This window comes from Pararge aegeria, chromosome 17 (genome assembly GCF_905163445.1).
Source record: "Pararge aegeria chromosome 17, ilParAegt1.1, whole genome shotgun sequence".
Classification (NCBI taxonomy): domain Eukaryota; kingdom Metazoa; phylum Arthropoda; class Insecta; order Lepidoptera; family Nymphalidae; genus Pararge; species Pararge aegeria.
The window spans coordinates 14,616,599-14,640,287 of record NC_053196.1 but is presented as its reverse complement, the minus strand read 5'-3'; the positions used below and the strand labels follow the sequence as shown (position 1 = coordinate 14,640,287).

The following is a 23,689-nucleotide window of genomic DNA, read 5'->3' as shown; positions in this document are numbered from 1 at the left end:
ATATTCTATTCTATTCTACTCAGATCTCGGGCGTTTTATATTAACGAGATCATTGCATGTATTCAAGGACACCGGGCGCGCCCGCAACGGTCTGCCTATTTGAGTTGCAAACTAGTAATTTGTTATTCTCAACACAGAGGCCACGTCGTTTTCGCTCGTAGCTAGATTGTTCAACGATTTTACTTTAAAAAGGTATGTTAATAGATTTTTTGTACCTTTATTAGTACGTACTTTTTCATTAGTTGTTATGAGGTAAAATATATATCAATCTAGGTATTTAGATATACCTAAGTGGTTAAGTTTGTACACTGTTTTTAATAATATGTTTCTGTAAAGCCGGCCGGTAGGATGTGTTTTGTGATAAGTTAAAATGTACCGGTTTAAAATCGAGCTTGGGAACTGAGTAATATTAAGATTCTGGTAATTGCGAAATTAAGTTCAAACAATGTTAACTATTGTTAAGTCCTTTACTGTGAATAAAGATATGTGCCCATAATTATTCTAACCAGGCAATGGTTTTTGGTTATCCCCTGGCGCTGTATTGATATCGATGGGTGTAGGTAAAATGTAAATTAAAGAAAACAAAATTACACTACAAATTAGCCTTTGATTGCAATATCATCTGGTGGTTAGTGCTGATGCAGTCTAAGTTGGTAGCGAGCTAATCTGTAAAGGAGTAGGTATGGCAGTGAAAAAAAAAGTACCCGTAACTTACTGCAAGTTAAAGGTAATTTTGTAACTTGCTGTTTTCTTAGCTATTTGATAAAAATTTTGGATAATATAAAAATGCTATACCTACTAGGTATAACATAGGTATAATGTGGGGAATACTGTTTATTTTCTTTATATTAACATAGCTAAAGTTTAATTTTATTTTGGCTACTAAAAATTGCAAAAGTAATATAAAAAACAGGAAACAAATAAAAAAAAATACCCACGAATAGAGAACCTGTTTAGAAATTTGTTTGTGTGAAAACTTTATTACACACACACATTTTATGCAAAGTAAACGCATGTATAGAAGAAACTTAGAATAGTAAATAGGGTGTCAAAAGGTTTTATCGCTAAATTGTTCTCTTCCAACCATTGACGTTATAAAAGACGAAGGAACGGGTTGGTGCAGCAATCGAAGTTAAAAAATATATATATAACTAGTTGACCCCAGCGCCATCTGTCGGGCTGATTTGTGAATCTAAACCATCCAGGGTGCCACACAAACTATGGAGGGTAGAGGTAAGGAGAGTCATCTTATATGGGAGAAAAGTTGAAAAAGTGTCCAGTTGTATGCGCTAAATAACAGTTCAAAAATCCTCCACAATGGCGCTGGTGGATGCACAGGGTATGGTATGAATGTAGCAATCGTAGATGAATTGAAGTATGCCGAGTTAAAAAATTTAATGTCATTATCGACTAAAGTAGTTAATTATTGAGAATTTCAACAACTTACGTTGTACAAAATATTGTGGTAAATATAACCTTACTTCCTTGTTTATTTTTCAAGCCTACTCTAACAATATTTATATGCGGCGCTTCTTTTAGGAGTTACCTTGATGCAAATGTGGCGCCATCCTAATTTAATACATTTTGACGACACTTTTTCATATACACAGATGATCCTCCTTACCTCTACCCTCCATAACACAAACGCATACCGAAAAATTCATTCAAATCAGTCCAGCCGTCTAAGAGGAGTTCAGTGACATACACACGCACACAAGAAATATATATATAAAGATTTAAAGAAGTCGGTTCATCATCATTTAAAAACCATCTAAGTTAAATATCGATTTTGCATGTCGTAGGATAAATGCAAGACGTAAAAGTTCCCCTTTGCGTGGGCTAGATTGAAGACAAGGTATTCGGCAAATAACTTTTTATCTCGTGCGTGCAATGCTTTCCACAGCAAATGTGAGACGGACATTTTTCACGTCAAATTTGGCACTTTTAGGAAATAATAATGGCAAAATAAGTATTATAAGATATTAGTTTTTGTTTTTTTTGTTTCAATATAATTTGGTTGTATAATTTTCGCTTGGTACTTAATTCCTAAGCAATTGTGGTCAATATTATCGTTTATGTATAAGTTGTGGAAACTTCATTGGTTTATGTGACATAAAAATACGGCATTACTTTCATGTGTAATGGAACTGTTTGATTCCTTTGAAAAGCTCATCAAAAAATCATCGGACATGGGTCAACAAATGAGAAGTGATTAGGTCGTAGTCCACCGCGCTAACCTTGTGCGAACTGGTGGACAAGCCCTTGAGGGCATTATGGAGAACTCCCAGAGCAACTTTTTCTCTGTGAAGAACTAGATTGATATCTTAGATCTTCCAACCTGTTTTTCTCAGCACCTCAAATCCCGCATTGGTACAGTGTATATTGCATATTTCTGTGTCCTATATCAGGACTATAACAGTAAAGTGGTGTTCAAAGCCAAGGAAGTGGGGTATTTATAAACATGTCAAGCTTTTGATAACGTGAAGAAAACCGCGAGTAACTGCTAGTATTTGATAAAGATCTCATGTGTTACAGTAATTTATGTAAAGTGGGTAAATAATTAAATATTTGATTAATAACATGAAATTGGTTGGTATTTTGATATAAATACGACTGCATTATCGATATACTGCAGTCCTACATGGACTCGAATGTTGTAAAGATACCTCCTGGTGTCTTAGTCGTTTATCACATGAAAATCTCCTGACACACAGGACGGAAGTCGGTAAATCACTGGCAATTATGCAATCATTGCTTGGGAATCTAACATAAGTATAAGTATTTGCAATGTTAAAATCACATATTTTAATTTTAAATCATTATTCATGATTCACTCACTATAAACCTAACTATACAAACGTATAATATGTTTTATTAGCTGTGTACCTACTTGATTTTTTTTTATAATTTACTAGCTGTTGCTCGCGACTTCGTCTGCGTTTGATTTTGTTTTTTGATGTGCCATTTAATTTAGTTGTAGTTCTACACAAATTTAAAGTATTTAGTATCGCTAAGCCTTAAATGAGGGGTTTGCTGCTGTCAGTTGAGGAGTTCTGTCCTCTATCTCCAACCACATTCACCAGATCTACACAAAGTTTGGGCAAAATAAACACATATTATAACCTCTATAGTACTTAAATAATTTCATCCCCTTTCCCAAAAGAACCGAGCTTAATGGCGGGATAAAAGTATCCTATATTACTTCTAACACTTCCAAGAACATGTGTACAAAGTATCATGAGGATCGGTTCAGTAGTTTTTGCGTGAAAGCGTAAGAAACAAACTTTCAGTGACATTTATAATATTAAGTAGGAATTTACTTCAATCTATTTTTTTTGGTTTTGTAAATGAATTTTATAATAGTTCAACTTAAAATATCGCTTGCTTTAACGGTTTAGGAGAGCATGCTTGAGAGTTATCCATAACGCTCTAAAAGGCGTGTGAAGTCTACCAATGCGCAGCTTGGTAGACTACGGGCTAAACTCTTCTCAATCTGACGGGAGACCCAGTCCCTGTAGGTACTGGTACTGGTAGGTACTGACAGTGATGATGATGAAGTTAGAGTAATCTGTAATCTGTAATCTAATCTGCTGACAAAGTCGCGAACATCTCTATGTTATTCATGCTATAACTGATACTCTCATTCCATACAAACGCGTCGTCCGGAAGAACTCTGCATAACATCTATTGTATCGTTAACGTGTACTCATTCCAAAACAGGAAGTAGCAGTAAAATATACTCAGTAGGTTTTACTGCACACTTAAAAGTATTCTGACGGGAATCAATTAAACTATGAAGGCGTTTTAAACTGCCCCATCGGAGTTGAATTTTTTGCTTTGCAAGAAGTTATCCAAATTTCGATAAAAATGGTATTCTGTTGGAGCAATATTCTGTTCGAGGAGCACGGTGGATGTGTTAGATATTCCAATTGAAGCTCCTCTAATTTGGTACACGTGCAGTGGGTGGTCTAGCGTTGCCCTGAAGCAGGGCTTAGAGTGTTTCCGACTATCGTACCGGATCCATATTTTATCACAGGTGATGAATGATTCGGTTTAAAAACTTTTGATTTTTGTGCTTGTTGAGTAATGTTACAAAGCAGTCGACGCGCGTTTGTCGGTTTGCTGCACTCAATTCATGAGGTAACCACCTTTCTAGCTTTTTACCTTCCCAATATTCTCCAACTTGATTAAAACAGTTTTATAACTATGACCGCAGCCTGCAACTAGCCCGGACGACGTTTGCGAAGGATCCGCTCCCACAATAGCCTTCAATTATTCATTATCAACTTTGGTCTACGGGCGTCCTCAGGGCTTGTTCTGGAGGTCGAAATATCCAGAACGAAAACGTTACTGTGTTTCGTTCTGTTCTACTGGTGGTAAAAACCAAAAACCGTGTGCTGTGTTTTCTTTTGCGATACCACCGCCATCGTTAATCCTTCGAGCAGTTTCTGCAGTGGTGGCACGATGAAACTCGTAAATAACGCGATATTTCTAGTTTTCCATTTTGTTAAATGAGTGACGGAAAGGAAAAACTTAAAAAAGGAAAAATAAATGAATTAGAATTTTCAAGAAACAAATACCAAGTATCAATTTGAAATTGGAATTCTTAACCAAAGAGGAGATATTTGAGATCAAAGTGGCCAGTGCGACCAAACGTCAATTTCTTATGTAATAATATTTATATATTTTTTTTTCAGAACAATGCCTAAAATCGCAGTCTATTACTTCCCTCTGAAGGCGCTCGGCGAAGGTATCCGGCTTCTGCTGGCGTACGGAGGCGAGGAGTTCGAAGACTGCAGGATTACCAAAGAAGAATGGGCCGATGTGAAGCCAAGTGAGTGTTCTTGATGGGTTGTTGTTTTGTTCTTCGGTATTGGTGGATAATGGGAGTCTGAAGAGGTCGAAGACCCAGAAATTAATGGGTTGATAAGATGATGATGATGATTAAAAAAATGCTTTATTGTTTATAGCGATGCCCTTCGGTCAGATGCCGATACTCGAAATCGACGGCAAGAAGTACGCGCAGAGTTCGGCGATCGTGCGCTACCTCGGACGCAAGTACGGGCTCGTTGGCAAGAATATCGAGGAAGACTTCGAAATCGATCAAAACATCGAGTTCTTTACTGACATTCGCACAAGTAAATATTATGTCTATAACGTTACAAGTATTACGACTTGGTAAATTTTTAATTCGGCCGCATTGTATTTCTGGCAGGGACCACGGGGCACAAACACAGCGCAGCGGCGGTGCACTTCATACATATACAAATGCACTGCCTACATCTTATACTGTATATAACTACCTTACATAAAGCACAAGAGTTTGTTTGTTTGTTAACTTGAACGCGATGATATCAGGAACTACTGGTCCGATTTGAAAAATTATTTCAGTTTTGGATAGCCCATTTATCAAGGAAGCATTTATGCTATATACTGCGTTATTCCTAGCCTGGTAAAAATACTCTGCGCACGTCACTGCACGGCTAGACAGGATACATTTTCTCTACGGTAAACCGAGAAAATGTTTATCATCTCCCACAGTTCTATCCCCTCTCCCATCATGGGCGATCTGACGGAAATAATATCCACATATACTCATAAGTTCTCCTCTTCTCTGTTACCGTGCCTTGGAAGATGTTCAAAGTTTATATAAAACGTAAGCTTACAGAAAAATCCTATTATAATATTAAGGATTACTTAAACGATAAAAAAGCTTGGGTGTGAATTGCTCTAACTTCATAGCTTGATATAAATTTACTGTGAGCTTGTGATGACAAAAAAAACCTGTCTATGTTTGTTGTGGACTCTTTTTTGACCATGGCGCGTTTGGAACCCCCGTAGCTTTAGGTTTAAGTTGACAAACGTAATTATCACCATCCTCTTACAATGATTTAAACATATATGTATGAACGCTTCATAAGTGTGATAGGCCTACATGAATAAAGAAATTTTGAATTTGAAAAAATTTGAATTTGATGGACATTGGACAAGTCAACTTTATCAATTGTCAGTGAATAAATAAATAAATATACTACGACGATACGCACATCGCCACCTAGCCCCAAAGTAAGCGTAGCTTGTTTTATGGCTACTAAGATGCCTGATGAATATTTTTATGAATAATATACATAAATACTTAGAAAATACATATAAACACCCAGACACTGAAAAACATTCATGCTCATCACACAAACATTTTCCAGTTGTGGGAATCGAACCCACGGCCCTGGACGCAGAAAGCAGGGTCGCTGCAAACTGCGCCAATCGGCCGTCATCGGGGACGGGCAATATAATCAGGGGACTAAAATTGATAATGTGGGTGAAGGTGACGATAAAATAATCGTGTAATTTTAATACGTAGAAGCCGGCAGTGTCTTCCACGAGCAAGACGAGAAGGTGAAAGCGAGTAAGCAGGCTGAGCTTGAGAAGAATTACTATCCAGTCGCATTGAAGAAGCTGGATGAAATCATCACAAAGAACAAGGGTCATATGGCTATTGGAAAGGTATTTTTTAAATTTTATTTATAATAATATCAGTATATTCAAAGCTTTAATAAAACGAAAGCTTTTTTATGTATATAGGTACGAGCACTTGACTGCGGTATGATGGTAAATGATAATAAAAAAGCCAAAGTCAAATATTAATTTATTCAAATAGAACATGTAAATAAAATATGACATAGAAGTGAGTTAACGGCGATAGCTAAATTCGTCAATTTAAAACTAAAGCAACGAGGGTTTCAAACCGAGCCCTGGTCGTATTATGTTTACATAATATCCTGGTCATATTATGTTGTTGGTCTAAGAAGACCATAACAGACTTAGCCGGTTGTTTCTTTTTGTTATCACCATCTCACATTGTTATATGAGGCGAAAATGGCGCTTCATTCACGTCTCAAAAGAAACAGATCCCCTTTATTTTTGGCATGTGACATATTCACAACGGGCAACGGACGAAGTTGTGACGGACGGAAACAGCTTCGTTTTGTACTATTTGTAATAACAAACATAAAACTACGTAATCTGGTATCTTTTTCAAGCAAATATCAACGAACCATTATTTTGGCTTTTATATATAAGATTTTGTTTCCAATTTCAGTTGACATGGGCTGACTTCCTATTCGCGGGCATGTATGACTGCTTAAAGACGATCCTGCAGATGCCAGACCTCGACGAGAAGTATCCGAGCTTCAAGAAGCTGCAGGAAACAGTATTAGCTATTCCCAAGGTCAAGGCGTTCTGCGATAAAGCACCCAAGTCCCCATATTAAACCTTCAATTGTATAGATCTTTGTTTTTCCTATAGTATTCATCTAAATTCAAATTCAAAATTTCTTTATTCATGTAGGCCTATCACAGGCACTTATGAAGCGTTCATACATATATGTTTACATAATTGTAAGGGGACGGTGATAACTTTGTTCGCCAAGTTAAACCTAAAGCTACGAGGGTTGCCAACGCGCCCTGGTCTAAGAGCCCACAACAAACTTAGCCGGGTATTTTTTTTTGTTATCACCATCTCACAGTTGATTTATATTAAGCTACGAAGCTAGAGCAATTCACACCCAAGCTGTTTTTATCGTTTTAAGTAATCCTTAATATTATAATAGGATTTTTCTGTAAGCTTACGTTTTATATAAACGTTGAACTTATTCTAATTATACTTGTTCTATTAACGTGACTGTTTTATTTATGGCTGTCCGTAAAAAATCCTTATCCTATCTAATAATAGCTTAGTTACTATTCATTAAGTTAAAAGCGGTGATAGCTTGGTGGCAGTGGCGTGCACAGGGTCTTCAACCAGGGATTCATAAAGCTGGTAAAATGGAAAAATTCCCCACCAATACGAGTTAAATAAAATAATTTGGGTAGGCAGTGCTTTTGTGCATGTATGAAGTGCACGCCACTGCCTAGTGGTTATAACTTTGGCGTCAATCTGCGCGGGCCGTGTTCGAATCCAAGCACGCACCTCTAACTTTTTACAGTCATGTGCGTTTTAAGCAATTTAAATACCACTTGCTTTAACAGTGAAGGAAAAACATAGTTAGCAAACCTGTATCACTGAGAGTACTCTATAATGTTCTCAGAGGCGTGTGAAGTCCACCAATCCGCATTGGGCCACCGTGGTGGACTACGGCTTCTCATTGTGGAAGGAGATCCGTGTACTTAAGTGAGATGATATATGATGATGACGGCCGATTGGCGCAGTGGGCAGCGACCCTGCTTTTTGATTCCAAGGCCGTGGGCTCGATTCCCACAACTGGAAAATGTTTGTGTGAAGAACATAAATGTTTTTCAGTGTCTGGGTGTTTATATGTACCTATATTATAAGTGTTTATGTATATTATTCAGAAAAATATTCATCAGTTATCTTAGTACCCATAACAAAAGCTACGCTTACTTTGGGACTAGATGGCGGTGTGTGTATTGTCGTAGTATATTTATTTATTATTAGCCTTAGGCCTTAACCCCTTCTCATTAGAGGAGTAGAACCGTGCTCTGTAGTGGGCCTGTAATGGGTTGATGATGATGAATAGTCAAGAATAGAATAGTGGGTTTATGCTCTAAGTCTATCTCTCCTTTTGGAGACGAGCCCTGTAGGTACCCTGTAGAAGACGTTAGGCTAGCGGATTGTGAAAATTAAGGTACATATTAACATGAAGAATTCCGCAATTCCGCATGAAAACTCTCGTGCTATTTAATTTCGTCAGGCGTTCTATTAAGTTCGCCCAGCAAGTTTAACAGAGCAAAGAAATGTTTACTTTAAAAAGGTTTTATTATAAAAGATTTATTTATTTTATATAATTTTGTTTTTCGTATTCTACTCTTTCCTTGGGTTTTGGTACTTCTTCTATTTGATGCAATTCAAAAGCTAACCTCTGGTGGAATAATTTTGAATCAAAAATGAAAGAAAACTGTCAGTAATAATTAAGTGGGTAAATAATTAAAGTTTTCATAACTATAAGTTTAAATGTCCCAGATATTTTATTAAACTGATAAACATTTTAACAAAAGTGCTGATAATTCCTATTTCATTACATTTTGCCGCTGGGTATTTTAATATAAATACGAGCGCACTTTCGATACACTTTAGTCCTGTATGGACTCGAACGATGCAAAGATACCCCCCGGTTTCTTAAGTCGTTATTACTGATGTGGCGCTATAAAACAAAAAGTTCCTATAAATATACATTATTATTTTTATTTATTCCAGTACAAATTAGCCCTTGATTGCAGCTTTGCCTCTCTGTAAGACATGAAGATGCAGTCTAAGATTGTCTCCCTTTTGTTGATTGTTAGGGAGTATGGCAGTTATATTAAACGTATAACCCGAATCAGTCGCTACACTACGACATACCGGTACGCTTTATCGCTTGGCGGAACGTTTTTGCAGATAAATAGATAGATGGATAGATAAATTCTTTATTGCACACAATTAAGGGATAAAGATAATATATATTGAAAACATAAATACAAGAAAAATAAAAATGCGCAAAGGCGGTCTTATCGCTTTAAGCGATCTCCTCCAGACAATCCTTAATGAAAGAAGAAAATGATTATGGAAACGGGATAATGCAATTTTAAAAATATAAATAAATATATTACGACAACGCACACATCGCCATCTAGCCTCAAAGTAAGCGTAGCTTGTGTTATGGGTATTAAGATGACTGATGAATATTTGTATGAATAATATACATAAATACTTAGAATATACATATAAGCACCCAGACACTGAAAAACATTCATGCTCATCACACAAACATTTTCCAGTTGTGGGAATCGAACCCACGGCCTTGGACTCAGAAAGCAGTGTCGCTGCAAACTGCGCCAATCGGCCGTCATAACATTAACTACATCAACTTACATACAACAATAATACACAAACAGCTAATACAAATACAAATAATATAGAAATCAATACATCCCTACTAATATTATGAATGTGAATGTAAGTTTGTTTGTTACGTTTACACGCGAAAACTACTGAACCGATCTTCATGAAACTTTTTATACATATTCTTGAAGGTATTAGAAATAATATAGTATACTTTTCATTGAAAAAAAAAATTACGTAACATAGAAAAACGTTTGTCTAAAAATCTCATATATGACTATAGGTGTAGACTATGTAGCAGTATGCTGCCTCACAAAATTACGCGGGCGAAGCCACGGGGCACATCTAGTAGAATATAAATAGATAAAGATAGGTATCTAGCCGCGGCCGAAACCTCCAACCAGACCAGAGTAGAGTAAATTCAGTAATTATCAAGTCTTTGTCTGCTGGGAATCTTGTCCGGGACCTTCACCTATATCGCCACCACATAGCTTACGGCTACGCCAGGGTGTCCATAAATCTGAGGCCTTCATGTACCTGTAATTACACCGGCAGCCACGCCCTTCAAGCCGGAACACAGCGTTGCAACAATGCTGCTTAGCGGCAGATGTAAACATGGTTGTTGGTGATGTTAAAACCTATGTTACTCTCCGTTCTTTCAACTAACTGTATGCGAAATAACAAGTCGACTGGTTGCTTAATTAAGGCGTAAAGGACAACCAATAAAAGAAATAAAGAAATAAACAAACACACTCGTGCATTTTTAATACGACTAGCTGTTGCCCGCGACTTCGTCTGCGTTTGATTTCGTTTTTTGATGCGGCATTCAATTGGCATTCAAGCATTCAGTATCGCTAAGCCTTTAAAGAGGGCTTTGCTGCTGTCCGCTGAGGAGTTCTGTCCTCTCTCTCCAACTACATTCATCAGATCTGCACAAAGTTTTGGCAAAATTAAACACATTATAATCTCTATCGTACAAAAATAATTATTTAAATCGGTTATAATTTGTCGGAGTTATGGTGTAAAATCGTCAAACACTTTCATCCCCTCTCCCAAAGGAACCGAGCTTAATGTCGGGATAAAAAGTATCCTATATTACTTCTAACACTTTAAAGAATAAGTGTACAAAAATTTCATGAGGATCGGTTTAGTAGTTTTTGCGTGAAAGCGTAACAAACGAACTTACATTGACATTTATAATATTAGTAGGGATAGGGATAGGGATTAAAGGATGTGTGAATTAAAATGAAAATTAATTTTATCAATTATATACATATCGCGAATTTTCGTGTTGAACATTATCCACACTTTGTTGATTAGAAAATAAATATACCTTTTCAATTTTCTACTTTAATAGGTACGACATAACTTCACACTTTATTTCTAGTTGTTCATGCACGAGGCGTATTGCATTGAATAATAATATGAAAATCAAGCTGGGTAAGTACCATTTTATCTTATATATTAAAACGAGCAATTCTTGTATATATATAAATGCAATCTCAGAATCTCTCAAACTTACATTCACATTTATAATTATCATAAAATATTAGTTGGGATAGGGATAGGGATTATTTAATGACACGGGTAATACATCCGAATTGGTGCCGATTGGTTTTGTCCACAGTAATATTCCTAGTGCTGCTCACAGTGTCGCGCAGCACGGGGTACGTGCTCTGCCTCTGTCCGCTGACGCTGCGGCCCGTGTGCGGTTCTGACGGCCTCACGTACGACAACGAGATGTGCATGCTGTGCCACAACCCTGACGTCACCGTCGTGAAGCAGGGCCCGTGTTAGCGCAATAAACATCAGAACTTAATCGTTCTACACGTTTTTCATTTCATTCCCAACTAGCTATGATGATGATGTCATGACGTATCCCTCAACGGCGACACCTTGGCTTTATGACACTGATATCCCCGGGGAAAGGATATAAATTTATCTTCTCCCACAGCTTTATCAACTCTCAGAGCATTGGCGCACAATTGGAAATAATCTCCAAATAATATATGTGTATTTATAAACGGGGGTTTACTTTTCCTTTTCCATGTTTCAGTGATTTAGCAGGTGGGCACGTTAAGTATGTATCCCTTGTCGGGATATAATGGGGGATATAATTTTTATCTCCCGTCTTGTTAGCCCTGCTGGATTGTGCACAGATATGACTAGATAGCCAAACTTAGTTTTAAAGATTCGATTGCACGACCCGCAGCAAATTTGACCGCTGGTATAATAATATATATAATTTTTTTTTTGGAAATTTTGAAAAATGTTATCAAAGAAAAATTTAATAATGTAATAATTGGTAGTAGAATATAGGCTTTTTATTTTTATTTTATATTATAATAATATGTATCGGAAGGCTTAGGCCTAATCTTTTTGTTGTAGTGCTTTGAGCCAAGGTGTTCTAGACGTTTCTTTTCAAAGGTTTTACGTTTGTCACTTAATATTTTGCACTTTGCTCCCAACTAGCTTTCGCCCGCATTTATTTCAAGTAAGCTAAATATAAGCACTTTTGAAAGTATGTCAAGTATGTCTGTTTGTAGTGGCTCTAGCACCGGTTCGGAAGGCAGATTTTACCGAGAAGAAGCCGACAGGAAACTCAACAGTTGCTGTTTTCCCACATCATTTTACAATTTAACAATCGTTGTTCTATCTCGTCTGAGATTAAAGCGGAGCGGCTTGCTTTCAAACAACCTTCTCATTAAGTTAAATCGTGATATTTAATTGCTTAAATTAAGAACGCACGTAACTCCGAAAGGTTAGAGGTGCGTCCGGGGCTCGAACTCGGTGCCACAAGGAAGTCTTACTGACTAGGCTTTCACCGTGATAGTACACAGTGTGCATATTAACATGTATTTTTCACGCTTCAATAACTCTAGGAGTCTCGCAACACGTGATATCCGGGCGAGAACTGTGGCTGACTTCTCTGTTGTCCAACATTATAACTAGTGGTAAAGAGCTCTACCTGTATTCAAATTGTACTCACTTCCTCGCGTTCTCTCCTTCTAACCCAAACCGTGGGTTGATAATAGTGTGTTCTGCATCACCAAATGGATGTATGCATGTATTTACTACAGGTGTGTTTTTCCTTATATACCTACAGGGTTAAATAAAACATACCAGAAAGATCTGGGTCTTGAAGTTCCTGTCATTAAAAGTAACAACTTTTGTTCAACGACTAAAAAATTCTGTATTAATTTATTTCATCCAAAAAAACCATGCTATTTCTGTAGTGAGATCGCATCCAAATGTGATTCGTCAACCTCGCATAGACGCGATATAATCGTGGCTGGCGAGCTGTTGCTGATGTTACATTACACCCGCCTGCCTACCCGCCTGTCTACCCGCCTGCCTGCCCGCCTATCTACCCGCCTGCCTGACCGCCTGTCTACCCGCCTGCCTGTGGAGTTAGTCGAAAGGACGGAGAGTAACATAGGCTTCAGTCCAGGAAACCAAACTATTTCTCACCGGATTTGTAAAAAACCAAACCGTAATAAAAGCGAACGAAGGACGCGGGCAACAGCTAGTGTTAATGTTATTTTACAAACTCTCGCGTTAAAAAAAAGGCGTAGAACGTAATTTTCATTTTAACAACTACAGGCCGAGAGCTTTCTGTTTTTTTTTTATTTAACCCTGTTTAATATACGTGCTATGACATAGTAACATCTAATGTTATTGATTCATGATAGACCCAGCATAAATGTGCTCGTTATATTAGTTTCGAAATTGATAGAATTAGCTTCTGACAATGGGTTCAAAGAAAGATTTAAAATAACATGTAACGTGTAAATATATTTGGTACGTCGTTATTCCTCGTTCCTAAAACTCACGTCATACAATTTCATTGACGCAAATAAAGGTAAACATTTACCAGAACTGAACAGTTTAGCAAATAAAATATGTATTAAGGGCCAGCCTGAACTATGACAGGGAATTTAATGAGAATTCCCTTCTATACGCTAACAAATATAGCCATAAAAATATCATTTTTGTAATAATTTTTATTATTAACTAGCTGACCCGCGCAACTTCGTCTGCACCTAGAAAAAAACCTAGAAACTATTTGCAAGAATATTTTAAAACTGAATTTGCAGGTATATAATCAAACTTAATATTTATATTACTTTATTTTTCGCATTTATAATATTAGTATTTAGTAGGATGTTACGCATGCATTCGATCGTTGTCTCATTTGCCTCGCGACTTGCTGTTATCCGTGAAGAGTTATGTCCTTTATCTCCGATAATATTTATCAGATCTTCATTACATGCTTGATAGTATACACTTTCAAATAAAAAAATAATTATAAAAATTGGTTGAAATTTAACGGAGCTATGAAGTAAAATTGATAAAAAATTTAATCCCATTTTCCGGAGGAAACTTATTGTTTATCGGAATAAGAAGTATCCTATATGTTGACCACATATATCAGCTACCACTATACCAAATTTTATTTAGATCCGTTGAGTAGTTTTCACGTGCTGCCCGGACAGACAGACAGACAAAAATTAAATATAAATCTGTTTTGGACCCAGTGTCGATTATAAAGCATCCCCCGGTCAAAATTTTCAAAATATATTTAATGTACAGAAATCTTCCAGTTACAATTTTATTATAAGTATTCTAAACAAACAAAACTTCACGACGGTCCTAGAAACTTAGATTATCATAGTGATGAATAATAAAAAACATTGCAGTGTAATAAAAAGACTCAAATCATTAGTGACATCAAGGTTTTTGGTACCTATCGTTATCGCATTATCCAAAACTAAACTTAAATGACAGGTCCAAAAGCAACGTACCCCGAAAGAAATATTATCATAAGACTGCCACTTTAGCCTCTTTACACTCTTTAGCCCTGTATTATCATGGACATCGTCTCAGGTGCTTGAGTATTTCAACGAGCCAAATATAAAGGAGGGCTGATGATAATCTTTATATACCCTCTTCGGAGGAAGTTATAGGAATAGTTCGACCATATAATATAGGACCATATAACATAGCTACACTCCATTTTTTCTCACATGTCTTATAATGTAAACAATATTTTATTTTTTTAGTGTATGTTTTAGGAAAATAAAAAAAACAAGGGTTACTAAATAAACAAAACCAACAAAATAAAAAGCGATTTAAGTACTTTATATAAGTGTGATTTTATTATTTTCCTAACAATTTAAAATAAACTGTAAACTAGAAAGTAACGCAAAGATTGCTTACATTATAAGGCAGATAGGCAAAAAAACATTTTATCCGGAAACTATGAAGATATATATCGCCGGCTTAGTTCCAAGTAGTAGTTTTAAAATGACACCTTATGATGATGTACAACTGTAGTAGCAACGTTAGTTAAATATTTTCAATTCAATAAAAATATCTTAAATTAATTCCTTTAAATATGTTAGGGGCCCTTAAGGGTCAAATTAGAGCGGCTAAACTAAATATTGTGAAGAAGAAACACATTATATTCCCATAATCAGGCGCTAAATAACAGATAATGCCTTGAGGCTTGGATCCTTTGCCTTGCAACGATAATTGAAATAATAAACATTATCCAATATAAAACGGAAAACACGATGCAAGCAGGATATTTATAAACTTGTATTGCTACAGAAGTACACTTTTGTACCAAAATTATTTATAAAAACCTTCGTGCCTATTTCAGTAATTATAATACTTTGTGATTTCCGGAAAATAAACTGTGTTTGATAAGTGTCAGGTGAAGGCCCAGGAAAGAAGAAAATACTAAAAAAAACCTTTGATGCTTTGAGTGTTTGAGGCAACTAAAAGTTTGTCAGTTTTACCTAAACATAAAAAATGGAGCTTATCTCGAAATTAACGGCAGTAATTTTACTAATCTGTATTATTGGAAGTATTGCGAAACCTTTTGAAGAATCAAGCCTCCAGAATAACGAGAAACTTCAAGAAAATAACTTTCTGGACATTGAAACTGCAAACCGCCATTTTGAAAAGCGTTCCCTTGATGAACAAGATGGCGACGTGGATTTCCCAGTGAGATATGAGAACGCTTTCGATGGACCTCATAGATTACGAGCTCTTCCTGGTTTTCTTCACTGAAAATGAAGTCGACGGATAAGAATACCGAGTCTTGTATAAGAATACGTCTTAATACGATAAGAATACGTCTTGGGAAATAAATATGTAACCATGATATAACGCATGTAGAGGACTAACTAATAATGCATATAAAGGGAAAAATGACCTTCAACGGCCATTTTAGTGCTAGATTTTTCGTAAACGATAATTATCATGTAAGTTTTGACGACCGATTGGCGCAGTGGGCAGTGATGTTGCTCTCTGAGTCCGAGGTTGTGGGTTCGATTCCCGCAACTGGAAAATGTTTGTGCGATGCACATAAATTGTTTTCAGTAGATATTATATATGTATATTAAACACAAAATTTTCATCGGGGTTAGAAATTTGTTTTTTATTTTTTACATTATTTATTCATAAACAAGAATGTGTTTTTTATTTATTATTTAAGAAAGTTCGCAATATGATACAACAGTTCAACGAGGCGACGCAAAAAAAGTTATATCTAATTAAAAGTAAATAAAATAAATAAACTTAAGGACTTGTGTAATCGAAATCCTAGAATTGGATATGTTTCTGGCTCAACTTTTTGTGCAGTTTGCAAAACAGTTTAAAGTTATTAAAAATTTAATTAATTACGCATTGTTGCACTTTACCTAAGTTACGGGTGGTATTACGTGATTCTTCAATGCCCAGTGCCATAATATGTCGTTGCAAGACGATTGTATCGTACTAAATAATACGCCACCGATATATACAATTTTTGACGACCCTTGCGCAACGGTGAGCGCTCTGAATTTAAGTAGGAGGTCTCAGGTTCGATTCCCTGCAGGGGCGATTTGGTATTTTATAATTTCTAAATTTTCTCTGGTCTGGTTATGGGAAGTGGGAGGCTTTGGCCGTGGTTAATTACCACCCTACCAACAAAGACGTGATGCTAAACGATTAAGTGTTCCGGTGCGATGTCACGTAGAAACCGATTAGGGGTATGACAGCTTAGCCCGCTACCATCTTAGCATCGTGCATCGTCACTTACAAACCGGTGGGATTCAAGGGCTAACTTGTAGTGGAATAAAATAAAAATCTACTGTCATGCAAATCACGCTAAAGTATGTTTAAAACTGTCTCCTTTTCTTGATCGCGGCTATATACTCTGAATATAAGTATAAAAATGTTAAATCTATAATATCTAGCCCTAATCAAACATATACGGTTCATTGCTTTCTGTTAGTCATGATTTAAGACCAGTGAAAACCTATCTTGCAATTAATATAAACTTAATAACTTTAACTGGATAAAGCTGTTATGAAATATTTATTTATTTATTCAATTACAAGTAAACTATTTAAAACTAAATAAAATCTAAAACGTACTCGAAACCACCGCAGCGAGGCACAGTTCCTAAGATGCTGGCAGCATTGCCCCTTTGGATGGCCAAACTAATTCGTTGGCCAAGGTAACTGCCCGCTCTAGGATCACCGGAAGACTCGATAACCCTTTTCGATAATTCTTTGAAAAGGGCTCTTGCCTCCGGACCCCACGGTCCCAAAGTCTCTACTCCAAAAGGCACAAAAATGAAGCTGCTATCCAGGTTATATATGTATACCTGTTGTAAATTGAATAATAACAATATAATAATATGAAAAAAACAAATGTGTTTATTTAACTTATTGCTAAGCATTAAGAGGCACATCATCTTTTAAAGCTATCAGATATTTAATGTCCCACGTCCACTGATTACAACTTAGTAAGTAATTTTTACCGATACAAACTTTCATACTACGACCTATCGCTTCGCATAACCCGCAACTTGCTCGACTCCTCATTGAAGAAGCGATGTGAGTTCCTCAACGGATTGTGTTGTTAAATAGCCTTCCTCAAGAATAGAATTATTAACTGCAACAGGTGTTTTTTAAATGGTATTGGGCAGTTTAAGAGATCAGCGCGTTCAAACAAACTCTTCAGTTTTGGTTTTTAGTTTAATATTACTAATTTAGTAATAAATACTTATACTATACAAATATAGTCTGCCTTCATCAATAGCTTGTATCAGTCCACTGTTGGACTAAAAACCTCTGCCAATAGGAGGGTTTTTCCATGATGGTAATAGTTGCACTGAGAACGCTGCTGCTAGTTTTCCGTTATATTCCCTTAGTCGCCTCGTATGACACCGACGGATAGACAACTGTATTATGATCTGCCGTCGCCACACAGCTAAGTCAGCTTTAGTGTGGGATTTTCTCGGGATAATAATAAAACGGTGGGCTCCTAGATCCTTTCGCAACAGTCTTTTATGGAAATTTAATTCCAAGTGCCACTGGAAACCACCCTGTACGAAAGCTATGGTGATACGGTCGACCGTAACAGTATGAAAATCTTTCTCCGAGCGGGTGATCGTGCTCGGGGACCGAGGTCCGACCATTCATCTTTGGAAGTTGTATATATTGTCCATATTTGTGAACACTTCGATAGCGCGATGCAGGATCTTTGTGGCGCCATCTAGTTTGGTAATGTAGAGACCGCTACAGCACGTTGTTTGGATGTTGAATATTTAGATGCCGCCCAAAATTCCGCATTGCTGCACGCTTAGAACAGCACCACCCAGCACGGCAATCTCCCCGTGAAAAGGATATAAATGTGTCTTCTCCCACAGCTTTTTCAACTCTCAGAGCACTGGCGCACAAGTGGTAATAATATCAAAGTAATATGTGCGTAATAATAAACGGGGGTAAACTTCTCCTATTCCATGTACCCGTACTTTAGCAGGTGGACACGTCAATTATATTTTTCATATTTATAAAAATACATAGGGGATACAATTTTTTTCTCCTGCCTGTGCTTTCCCTGTAGGGGCACGTTTAAGCCCAAGGTGACTCTCTAGAAGGGTGATATGGTAAATCCTACGGACACGCGCAGCATGTCATCCCCCAGAGAGGCATACCTAGGACTGACAGCATATCTAGGATAATATCCAATCTTCAGAAACTAGCTGGAAGCAGCTGATCAAATTATTTAAGTATCTATTCGAATAATACAGACAACATCAAACGAGTTGCTGGGATCCGCTGGACACACTGAGTTTCTTGCCTCTTCTCAGTAGAAACTGCTTTCCGAACCGGTGGTAATGTTACTACAACTACTACATACTTGACGTTTTAAAAGTACTTATAAAGTAGGCCTACTGGAAATAATTGAAATTTGAATTTTGACAGGCGGCTTATTATTGAAAGCAAAGGTAAATAAAATAACAACAGATTTTAAGTTAAAAATGGTTTTTTATTCATAAAATTTAAAATCTCATACATTTGATAAAATAAAACTAAGTACACAACAAATTACAATAATATGTCCATCAATAATAGAAAAATGAAAGAAAATATACCCATAAAGCTTTGCGTACACCACGACGGGCAGTACCTTAATCTCAACATTAAGAATTAGTATATTTCCAACCCAAAAGGCCACTTTTGGTAGAGGTAAATAACGTTCAGACAAGTACTAAGTTGCCTCTGTAAGTATTTTAGGCAACTGTTTTAATTTTATGAATTTAAAATCTATATAAAAATTCAAAAATAGACATTTTCTAAAGATAAAGATAAAGAATTTAATCTAGAGAAAGTAAATAGATTCAATCTCTCCGACATTGGCATCACAAAACAATGGCATGGCAAAACACTCTGCCAATTAAGCCACGGTTCTCATATCATCGATACCGAAATTATCATATGCCAATTTATTATTCTTATAGCGACTGTGGCGAAAATTTATAAAATTTATATTTCTTCGAAGTGAAAGAATAAACACTTTTTAAGTAGGTTTTAACAAAATTATTATATAAAGCTTTCTATTTTGTCAAAAATGTTAAAATATGCCAGAGTCAGGAATTGAGTTTGCAATACTTACTTAATTTTTTAAAAACAGTTTATAAAGCGTAGGTGTACACGAATTATCGGTTCCAATTTGAAATGCAAAAGTGGCCTATTAAAATGGCTAGGCTTTAGTCATTGCCATGCCAAGCCTGATTCGCAAGATAATTATAACCTATGATGTAGTAAGTCCTAGACCGAGTATACTTTAAAAGTGAAAAAAAAAATAAGTGGATAAGTAAGTAGGTACTTCATTTTAGATTGCATTAGCAATTATTAAATCCATATAAAGAATTCAGAAAAGGTGGGATTGCCTCTTTCTGGCTAACGCAGCCTCAGTGTTTTGCAAACTAAACCAAGCTGAAATTTAGATATGCCCTTTTATCAGTCTTAGCCGTATTAATTAGACTTAGATGAGTACATTTGCTTTTAATAATTTAAAAACTAGTGTAATCGAAATCCTAGAATTGGATTTGTCTCTGGCTCGACTTTTGGTGAAGTTTGCTAAACAGTTTAAAGATATTTAAAATTTAATTAATAATTTAAAATTTAAGTAAGTTTGACTTAGATGAGTCTAACTACAAAAAAAGTCGACTGATAAAAGGGCTGTCTCTTTTTTGAATAGAATTTTTGCAAGTTCTGATTTTTATACACTTAAAAAAATGATATTTCGCGCAATAGTAAGTACACTTTAGTCAAATAGTTGAAATATCTTTGAGATATTTCACTTCCTTATCCTTTCCTTTTTTTTAATATATACGCCTTGTACGACCACGGTTTACTTTCTCAGATCAGTGCCATGATTACAGATTAAATAAATAAATATACTACGACAATGCACACATCGCCATCTAGCCCCAAAGTAAGCTTAGCTTGTGTTATGGGTACTAAGATAGCTGTTGAATATATTTATGAATATAATAAACATAAATACTAATAATATACAGATAAACACCCAGACACTGAAAAAAAATCATGTTCTTCACACAAACATTTTCCAGTTGTGGGAATCGAACCCACGGCCTAGGACTCAGAGAGTAGGGTCGCTGCCCACTGCGCCAGTCGGCCAGATTAAATTAGATCAAACTTGATCCAAAATCGCAGTTTTTGAAAAAGTATTTACACACGCCATAAAGTTAAATACAAGATGTTGTTTCAGACCGTCTTGCTTCACAGCAGGTGTTTTATTTATTTTCTAATTTCATTAAGCACCATTAATTCAGCAATCTTAAAATTAAACATTTTTCAAAGAAACAAATTATAGATACCTCACAAACAAGATTCAGTTTAAAAACCAAAACCTGACTACTATAAAAATACAACATTGTAAGTACCTACAGTTCATTTTATACATATTAATTAATTGATGCTTATATTGTTAAATTAAGAAAGAATATGTAGCTAGCATAAAGTGACAAACGTGTGTTACTAAATGCTAGCTACTTATCCTTTATAATAATAAAAATAAAGTGGGTAGGACTTTGACTACACTTTCGGGGGCCGAGTTCGAATCCCAGCACGCACCTCTTACTTTTCTAAGTTATGTGCATTATCAAAATTAAGCTTAATTTGCTATACTCCGCGAAAAGCAGGAGAATCTGTATGGTGTAATTTATAATTTCTTCAATCCTTATACCCCACACCAAACAGATCTTCGGCAATATACCCTCTACGCACGTTTCGCTCCGGCACCGGAGCATCATCAGGAGATGTTGACTTTACAATGAATAATTGTTAAGACTTAAGCTTAATTTTGATAATATATCATGGATTTCCGCAAAGTAACGCCTGCTTCTATCCAATAAGTTATGTGCGTTTTAAGCAATTAAAATATGCTAACTGACTAACCTAACTAATTATTTCTTTGCTAATTTAACTTGCTTCAACGGTGAAGGAAAAAATCATGATGAAACCTTCATACCAGAGAGTTCTCCACTATGTTCTCAAAGTCCACAAATCAGCAATGGTCCAGCATGGTGGACTACGGCCTTAACCCCTTCTCATTGTGGGAGGAGACCCGCACCCTGTTGTGGGCCGGTAATGGGTTGATATGATGATGATGATGAAATATAAATATTTTTGAGAGTATTTTTTCAATAATCCATATTCTTCGGTTCTCGTTTGCATAATCTCTAAAATAAAATACTCGAAAATTAAATTAACACTACCAAACATAGTGCTGTACTTTTCTATGGACGATATAGTGAAAAGGATAGCTTTAAATTTATACGTCATGACAACCCATTTACCGGCCCCCTACGGAGTGAGAAGGGGTTAAGGCTGTAGTTCTCCACGCTGGCCCAGTGCGTTCACACAAGATTCAGACAACACGTTAGGTGAAGACGAATGCGCGCAAATATCCATAGCCGGGAAATATATATTCTCCTACTTTATTAAAAATACATACCTAAAATTTCAATGTTATGGCACTTGAATGATAACGATTTTTTAACATAAAAACTTAATCGCTAAATATTTTTGGCACGTTGAATTCACTGGTTCTTTGGATGTTAGTTCTTATTTAATGTAACCTTTTAACAATGAAGTTTTTAATTTACGTTTAATATGAAATATTAACTAATTTAATAAGCTACTGATAATAAATAATCAGTTATAACCAGTAATTTATTACTGAATAATATTCTCGTTTATAATTATTTACGCCGTGTTAGTGTTAATAAAAATTAGATATTTAGTAAAATACACAGTTGAAAATAATATTCAAAAATTAAACAATAACTACGAATTTATATATCTTATATACATATAAATTTCATAAGTCACTTTAATGCCATTTGGAGTACAATAAATTCTTATAATTACGTACTTATATACTTTTTTTTATATAAAAGCCATTTTCGAAATATACATTTTCATATATCTTTAGAGCCTTATAACTAAAGGTAATACCTAAAATCTTAAGACAAAATAAAAGAATACCCCATAAAAAAAAAATTGGTTTAAGCTAAAATCTTGCACTTATAAGTGTCCATGAATTTAAATATATATTATTTTATTTATGGGTTCAAATCTAACTGTAACTTTCCTTAATACAAAAAATTATAACCTATACCTACTTTGGGAATAAGTTTTTGGTTAAACGGTTTATGGATCGAGCTCTGTGTGAGTTAAACAAATCTAAGTACAATGAACATTTTAATATCATAATAATAGACAAAAATAATAATTAAACATTATTAAATGTAACTCTTTCCTATTCTGTTTTTCCAGAATTGAAAACGAAATCGTGTTTGAAAATGAGACTGAATTTAAAATAAAATAATATAACATACGATATGAAAGACTTTTGGAATTATCTTAGTAATGTACAGAGCAACTAATTTTTCATATTTTCGTTTCGAAAGATGTTATCGGGATAATATTATAACAATATAACAGCATCAAATGTAACTGTTTCTCATTCTGTACTTTCAGAATTGTGTATGAAATGGTGTTTTAAAATGAAACTGAGTTTAAGATAACATTAAACATAATATATGGAATAACCATGTCCAAAATAACAGCCTGACGAAGGCCTATAAATAGAGAGCATATTATTATAAAGACTCTTCTAGATTAGTGTTTACTAAGACTCCTAAAAATTTGGATCAGGATGATGTATTATGTATAAAATAATGATGAATATATGATGTATTATATTATATATAAATAAAAAAAAATAATTCTGGGCTCTTCTTAGACCAGGGCGCGTTCGGAACCCTCGTAGCTTTAGGTTTAAGTTGGCGAACAAAGTTATCACCATCCCCTTACAATTATGTAAACATATATGTATGAACGCTTCATAAGTCCCTGTGATAGGGCTACATGAATAAAGAAATTTTGAATTTGAATTTGAATTATACACACCTATTGATGAATAAAAAGTTTGTATTTTTTCAATGTTTACCTGAGTAAGTTTTTGTAGGCAAGAC

The 23,689-nt window shown here is 35.5% G+C and overlaps 1 protein-coding gene and 1 long non-coding RNA gene across 4 annotated transcripts; both read left to right on the top strand.

Moving 5' to 3' along the window:
- The first annotated feature begins 74 nt into the window (after window positions 1–74).
- Window positions 75–7,285, top strand: LOC120631297 (glutathione S-transferase 2-like). Of its 3 annotated transcripts, none has more exons than XM_039900783.1 (5): window positions 75–192; window positions 4,698–4,834; window positions 4,971–5,138; window positions 6,362–6,504; window positions 7,100–7,285. In XM_039900783.1, exons 2-5 carry the CDS (start codon window positions 4,702–4,704, stop codon window positions 7,268–7,270), a joined length of 615 nt encoding a protein of 204 aa, XP_039756717.1. In that variant the 5' UTR covers window positions 75–192; window positions 4,698–4,701; the 3' UTR covers window positions 7,271–7,285. The 3 variants fall into 3 exon arrangements, with proteins under 3 accessions (XP_039756717.1, XP_039756718.1, XP_039756715.1); XM_039900784.1 differs by lacking the exon at window positions 75–192 and adding an exon at window positions 346–420; XM_039900781.1 differs by lacking the exon at window positions 75–192 and adding an exon at window positions 2,649–2,768.
- A 3,961-nt stretch (window positions 7,286–11,246) lies between these two features.
- On the top strand, window positions 11,247–11,662 carry LOC120631201. Its single transcript, XR_005659049.1, has 2 exons — window positions 11,247–11,277; window positions 11,465–11,662. It is a non-coding gene; the product is annotated as an uncharacterized LOC120631201 (long non-coding RNA).
- Window positions 11,663–23,689: the final 12,027 nt, after the last annotated feature.

Bases quoted from the DNA above. Each gene is read 5' to 3' on its own strand.
- LOC120631297 (XM_039900781.1), top strand. From the start codon at position 2,743: ATGCAATCATTGCTTGGGAATCTAAC. The intron at 5,139-6,361 runs GTAAATATTATG...TTTAATACGTAG, and splicing joins CTTTACTGACATTCGCACAA to AAGCCGGCAGTGTCTTCCAC. The intron at 6,505-7,099 runs GTATTTTTTAAA...TTCCAATTTCAG, and splicing joins GTCATATGGCTATTGGAAAG to TTGACATGGGCTGACTTCCT.